This window comes from Aristolochia californica, unplaced genomic scaffold, assembly GCF_029961685.1.
Source record: "Aristolochia californica isolate CCGP_79_NKW_82.1479 unplaced genomic scaffold, dmAriCali1.0.hap1 SCAF_12, whole genome shotgun sequence".
Lineage (NCBI taxonomy): Eukaryota > Viridiplantae > Streptophyta > Magnoliopsida > Piperales > Aristolochiaceae > Aristolochia > Aristolochia californica.
The window spans coordinates 4,680,110-4,687,298 of NW_027181793.1; the positions used below are offsets into that span (position 1 = coordinate 4,680,110).

General features: G+C 33.8%; 1 protein-coding gene across 1 annotated transcript; it reads left to right on the forward strand.

Annotated features, from left to right (window-relative positions):
* The first annotated feature begins 4,059 nt into the window (after positions 1 to 4,059).
* Positions 4,060 to 6,227, forward strand: LOC137946569 (uncharacterized). Its single transcript, XM_068792909.1, has 5 exons — positions 4,060 to 4,119; positions 4,200 to 4,651; positions 5,258 to 5,410; positions 5,785 to 5,925; positions 6,089 to 6,227. Exons 1-5 carry the CDS (start codon positions 4,060 to 4,062, stop codon positions 6,225 to 6,227), a joined length of 945 nt encoding a protein of 314 aa, XP_068649010.1.
* The last annotated feature ends 962 nt before the right edge of the window (positions 6,228 to 7,189 follow it).

The window sequence follows — 7,189 nt, forward strand, 5'->3', positions numbered from 1 at the left end:
CCAATGAAACCCGACCCCCAACACTGATGTGGTACAGTTCGTAGTGACTGTGAAGTCATATGGGGCTCTACTCGGGTGTTCGTTAAATTTGGACTTAATGCGTGTGTGTTTGCGTTGTTTAGTGCATCTGGAATAGAAATAGTTTGATTAATTTTGAAATATTTTAGAATGTTGTTGAAAATTTTTGAAGAGCTATGAAATGATTTTGCAATGTGGTGAGGAGAGTCAGGAGTTATAAATATCCACCACATGATATTTTATTTTTTGTGGTTTGTGTTTCCGTGACGAGTAACAGTTATCTGATAAAGTTTTTCCATGAGGACCATCTCTAGGCTATGTTCCTTCAACTTTCTTAGATGTACCCTTGTACTCTACTGACACTTTATTGTTGACCATGTTTGGTATTTTCCAGGCTTCTTTCCAGTATAACATCGATAAAATTAGGTTGTACACTTATCCTCTTTCTTCAAAATCTTGATGAGCCCAACTTTGCATCCTTTGAAAAGCAATCCCAGGAAGTATTGAAGTCCAAATTCAAGGGTTGGACGGAACTTGACAAGAGAAAGAATTGAAGGGCCTCACATAATCTTGCAGACAGCAAGATTGAAGGAAAAATGAGCTCAAAGGAAGAGAAAGCTCTAAATTTGTTCTGTCTACAATCAATTGTCCCACAAAAGCTAATAACTGTGAATTACCCTCTGAAATGGGTCAGAAGGAGAGGAGTAAGATCCAAACTGTTGTCAGCTCAACAAGGAGAAGTTTGATCAAATATGTTGTTACTCTGGTTATGAGGCTTTTAGTAATTCTTCCTGTTGTTGTCTTGTTAGCAATGTGGCCAGACAATGGTGGCAAAGCCTTTAATTTGGTTCCTACATAAAACACTCTTTCTGATTCTGAAATTCATGCTTTGCTAATGCCATTTTTTAAGCAATTTGGTTTCAAAATTCAGCCCATTTGTATTATGTAATTTGAGTTTTGAACAAATAATCTACTATCTTTAAAGAGTCTCATGTGTTAGTAATGATGTCTCTGCTTGTGCATGTTCTACAAAGTATAAATTTGTAATAGTATTTAGAGGTTTGGGTTATGAAGATATTGAGCAGCCCTCCAAATAGCTTCAGGACCCAACACTACTGGTTTTAATACAGGTGATTGTCCTACACATATGTAAGCATATTTTCCATATCACTCATAGCAGGATTCAGGGCTGAAAATGTATAATTCGTCTATCCCAATTCTTCCCACTGTAACTGAATTTCTTCTCCCTAGTTCCAGAAAAGAAAATGCAATCACTGAGAAGTGTGACAAAAAAGAAACAAAAAGGTAAATGATGAACTAATATCTTGTGTACCCTGTCAATAATTGTGAGTTGTCTTGGTGCAGTCACATATATCCTACTCATTTTTTCAGTTAAATGGGCATAATTATCATATTTTCCTCCTCTATCTCTGCACTGAGTTGGTATATTCACTTAATTGCACTGAGATCATTAAATAATATAATATCTAATTTAATTAATTAATATATTTTAATTATACATTAAATTACTTATGCGTGTAGTAATCATGTTTGTTTTACCTATTTTGGGGTTTTAGTATTATGTTTTAATTAAGTATACTGTTACAATTTACTCATTCTCTTGTTTTTATATTTTTTTCATTTGAGGCACTAACACTGGAAACTGTTTTCCAGTGAACATGAACTCGTCCACACTAACACCAAGTTTGAAGATGGAGTTCATGTAGATGAATGAAATGAATTTGAAGTAGGAGATTAAATTGAACTTCAAATTTTCGTTTTGTTGACTAACCCCCCTTAGTGTTGCATGATCTCCTCTTCATTTGAATCACATCAAGTAATGTTCTTAGGCTAAAATAGGGAATCATGTTTTATACTTATTTTGCGAATCATCCACATGAATCGCGTGCGAGACGCATTTCTCCCTCCCTCAAACAAATTTTTTTCCCTCATTTCCCTCTGTTCTCCCTCTCCCTTGGCTTTCCTCTCCCAACGAATTTTTTTGCCCCCTCTCTTCTTCCTCTCATCTTCGCTCTCTTCTTCCTCTCCTCTTCGCACTCCCTTCTCATCGTCTTTGCATCTCTTTTCCCCTCTCCCTTCTTCTCGTCTACACATCTCCTCTCCCTGTCTCTCTCGACCTCCCTCTCTCTTCTCCCTCTTAGCCTCCCTCTCTCTTCTCACTCTTGGACTCCCTCTCCCTTCTCCCTCTCGCTCTTCTCTTTCCTAACCCGCCACCCCCGATGTCCATCGATTTAACCCATTTTGGTTTCAATTTCCTGCGATTTTCTTTGATTTTTTACATTTAGCCATCAATTTCTTCGATTGGGCTTCGATTTTCCCATTCGGCTTCGGTATTCCCCAAATTTTAGAAGGTCAGCCGAAACCCTATTTTTTTTTCAATTGATTTAGTGTTCGATTTGATTTAATTTTAATTTTTGTGCGTAATTTGTATTGATTGTGGCCTAATTGTGGGATTTAGGGTTAGGGTTTATGGTATTTAGGGTTCAATTTCATCTTTATAGGGTTTAATTTCGGGATTAGAATTAGGGTTTAGTGTATTTAGGGTATTGTTCAAGGTATTTAAGGGTTTAGAGATCCTATTTTTAGGGTATATGGTTTTTTTGGGGTTTAGGGTTCTTTTTTTTAAAAAAAAGTAGGGTAGAGTGTAGGTTTGGGGCTTTTAGGGTTTTTAAGGTAAGGGTTAACCTTTAGGTCTGGAATTAGGGTTTAGGGTTTTTTCAAAAAAACATTAGGGTTCTCGATTTTTGGATGATAGGGTTTGGGGCTTTTAGGTGTTTTAAGGGTTTAGGGTTTAGGGTATGGGGCTTTTACGGGTTTTAAGGTCTACGGTTTAGAGTTTAGGTTTTTGGTTCTTTTTAATTTTTTAGGGTTCTCAGCTAGGGTTTAGGGTTTCAGTGATAGGGTTTAGGGTTTAGGGTTTGGTGTGTTTAATCCAGTTCAAACCAAGCTGAGTCGTCTACATGGGCGTCCATTTGCCAACGAAACCCGCCGCTCATCACTGACAATGTACAGTTCGTAGTGACTGCGAAGTCTTATGGGGCTCTACTAGGGTAGAGTGTAGGGTTTGGGGCTTTTAGGGTTTTTAAGGTAAGTGTTAACCTTTAGGTCTGGAATTAGGGTTTAGCGTTTTTTCAAAAAAACATTAGGGTTCTCGATTTTTGGGTGATAGGGTTTGGGGCTTTTAGGTGTTTTAAGTGTTTAGGGTTTAGGGTATGGGGCTTTTACGGGTTTTAAGGTCTAGGGTTTAGAGTTTAGGTTTTTGGTTCTTTTTAATTTTTTAGGGTTCTCAGTTAGGGTTTAGGGTTTCAGTGATAGGGTTTAGGGTTTGGTGTGTTTAATCCAGTTCAAACCAAGTTGAGTCGTCTACATGGGCGTCCATTTGTCAACGAAACCCGCCCCTCATCACTGACAATGTACAGTTCGTAGTGACTGCGAAGTCATATGGGGCTCTACTAGGGGTGTTCGATGAATTTAGACTTAATGAGTGTGTGTTTTCATTGTTCTAGTCATCTGCAATGGAGATAGTTTGATTAATTTTGAAATATTTTAGAATGTTGTGGAATATTTTTTAAGTGATATGGAATGATCTTGCCTTGTGGTGAGGAGATTTGGGTGTTACAAATATCCACCACATGGTATTTATTTTTTGTTGTTTGTGTTTTCATGTGTGCCTGGTTACTATGACGGTTAAAGGTCATCTGATATTTTTTTTTCCATGAGGACCATCTCGGATTTAGATTATAAATGGTTGGAAGAAGACAACAAACTCTTCAATCATATGACATTTGGACCTTCAAGGATGACAACAAAATGCTCGATCTCTTGGCTGAGCAGGTCAATATGGGGAACAAGATGCCCAATGGGGTTTGGAAGCATAAGGTGTATTTGGACTATGTGAATAGGTTCAATGAAGACGCAACTAATAAAAAATTGTTGAGCAACTCAAGAATCGAACAAGATCATGGAAGAAATATTACCAAATAGTAACGATCTGTCTCAACACTAGTGGGTTCGACTGGGATGCAACCACACAACGAGTTACTGTATGGCAAGACTACATCAAGGTCAATAAATTATGATGTACTGCAAAACATTTTGTATTTTTTCCACATTACTAGAACTCTATTCCAAACGGTCTAAATGATGTTTTATTCTTGTAGGAGCATAAAGATGCTGAAAAGTATAGACAACAAGGCTACCCTCTTTATGACAAATTGGCTTTGGTAGTGGGAAACTCCATAGCCACGAGGACGGTAAGTCAAACTAGTGTAGACATGTGCACTGATGTCCAATATGAGGAAGAAAATTCACCCTTGGACATGCTCATGGATGTTGATTTAGGTAGAGATACTCCATCACTATTCTTTAGCCAGAATGAGTCAACACCTGATCTGTCTCAAAGTGGTAACCCGTCAACTTCAACTCGTCGTAAAAAGAGACCAGAAATGTTCACTGATTACACTTTCATGTTCCTTGATACAATGAAGGAAATTATTGCGATATTGCGTGATGCTATCAAGCCTAAAGATGGTAAAGTTGAAGAGAATTGGTTCGAAGCCCTCACGGAAATCCCGGACCTGTCGAAAAAGTTGAAGTTTCACACTCCTCGATGGTAGGATACGAAAATTAAGAGGGACAATTATGACATTATAAGACTTGTCATTGATAGATTCTGAATGTCATTATGGTTATGATTTGGGTTTTCATTATTGTTGGGTTCTTATTGTGTGAGTGTATATTGTGGATGTGTGATTGGATATGGTTGTGTTAATGTCTAATTGAAAATAGGTTATGATTGAAGATAAAGGTTTATTTGTGTTTATGACTTTTAAGAAGAAACAAGAATTATTTTTGTAATCGTCATTGTGCTTGTGGTGATTGTATTTGCAAGTTTCCATGGATATTAAGAAAGACAAAGAAAGGATTGTAAGTATGATAACATTCACATGTGTTTTGTACATAATGGGAAGATACTATCTCAGCCATATGAATAAATGTGCACTAGTCCTCGTGGGATTGGTGGTCTGATTTATTTGCAAAAGGCATTAGAGAAATCACCTGTTAAATTTTGAAAAATTTACCAGATGAATCAAATTGTGTTTCATAAATTGGCAGAGATACTTTATAGTAAAGGATTTTTATCACCCACAAAGACCATCTCAGTGGAAGAACAACTTACATATTTTCTCCTAACTGTTGGTTAACAACAATCGCATAGTGTCACAGTAGAGATGTATGATAGATCAAACTGGACCATAAGTAGGTATTTCAATAAGGTATTGAATGCTATTGTCAAACTTCAATTTGATTACATCAAACAGCCTTTAGAATGCATTCACTCGAAGGTTTTAAACAATCCAATGTTTTTTCCGTATTTTTAGATAACATCACTTGGCCTCTAACGAACAATTTTAAATTAATATACAAAGTTATTTTGTATTAATTGAAATTGTATAATTAGGATTGTATTGAGGCTATTGATGGAACTCATATCAAAACAAACATCCCACTTGAAGAACAACAAAGGTTCTAGAACAGAAAAGGCTATCTCTCAAAAAACATGATGGCAACATGTACATTTGACATGCAATTCACTTATGTACTTGCTGGATGAGAGGGATCAGCAGCTAATTCCCGTTTACTGAATAACGCATTGACTCGGGAAGATAGACTTTTCGTACCTAAAGGTAAATCATATTTTTTTATTCAATATTTTTTATCTATTATTATCTTCAATTATTTTAGGTGGAATATATTTGGCACTGTAGGTGAATATTATCTAGTAGATGCTGGTTATGCAAATATGCCAGGATTTTTGGCTCCATATCGAGGAACTCGTTATCATCTACAAGAATTTGGAGACAACCTTCCTAGAAATAATAAAGAGTTATTAAACCGAAGACACTCATCTTTGAGGAATACTATTGAACGAACTTTTAGTGCTTTAAAAAGCTCGATTTCAAATGTTGAAAGGCGCTCCTTCGTTTTCTTATAAGATCCAGATAAAAATTGTAATAGCTTGTTGCATATTACATAATTATATACGTAGAGAGGATTATAATGATAAGTTTGAATTGGAAGATGATAATTCGGGTGATGAACTTGGTGGAGGAGGTGATGAGGTCCCATTAGTAGGTATAAATAAGGATGAAGATAACGATGATCTTGTGGATAAAGACAACCTATAAAAAAACACACGGAGGCGGTGTGCATTAGAATCCATGAGAGCCGCACAATTTGGAGATGCCATAACGATAACTGATAGTTGTATCTTATTGCTTTTGAACATGTATTTTGTCGTTCGTATGTACTTAACTAGTAAGTTGATGATTTTAATTTTAAATGCACGAACTCGTTGTTATATTCCAAGGCATAAATGTTTGCTTTTATGCTTTAAATTGTGGACAATTACGAATGACACATATATGAACTTATATGTTATTAATAATTTATCTTAGTTTATTAATAAAATAATAATTTTATCTATTTATTATATTCATTAATGTTATTACTATATTAAATTATAAATTTAAGAAAGGTAATTAAAATATTTTTAAATATAGCTTTTGATTAATTATTTTGGTTTAATTATCTCATTTTTATAATTATTTAAACTAATCCTTTTTTATTTTGTAAAAATATATTATTAATTACTTAAAAAATCATCTTCTGTTATTAATAAAATAATTGTTTTTATTTGTTCAGTTCAATTAAATAATTTATTCATTAATTATATTTTTTTCTATTATTTTTTAATTTTTTAAAATTTTTTCTTAATTTATTCTTGTCTTACGTAATTATTATATTAATTTATAATAAACTATAATCATTAATTGGTTTAATTATCCCTTTGCTATAATTAATTAAACCAATGATTTTAAATTTTGTGGCAAAAAATATATATTATGTTATTGATAACTTCATTTATTTATTTATTTATTTATTATATTAATTTTTTATTACTCTATTAAATTAGAGAGTTTTAATGTTAAAATATATTTTATGTTATTAAAAAATAATTTATTTATTTATTATATTCTCTTCTGTTATTTTTTACTTTTATTTATTTATTTTTTATAATTTATTCTAGTCACACTTGTTGTATTAATTTTTAATAAACTGTAATTATTAAATAATATAATATAATATT

Bases quoted from the DNA above. Each gene is read 5' to 3' on its own strand.
- LOC137946569 (XM_068792909.1), top strand. From the start codon at position 4,060: ATGCAACCACACAACGAGTTACTGTATGGCAAGACTACATCAAGGTCA. The intron at 5,411-5,784 runs GTATTTTTAGAT...CAATTATTTTAG, and splicing joins AACAATCCAATGTTTTTTCC to GTGGAATATATTTGGCACTG. The intron at 5,926-6,088 runs GTTATTAAACCG...TTATATACGTAG, and splicing joins CTTCCTAGAAATAATAAAGA to AGAGGATTATAATGATAAGT.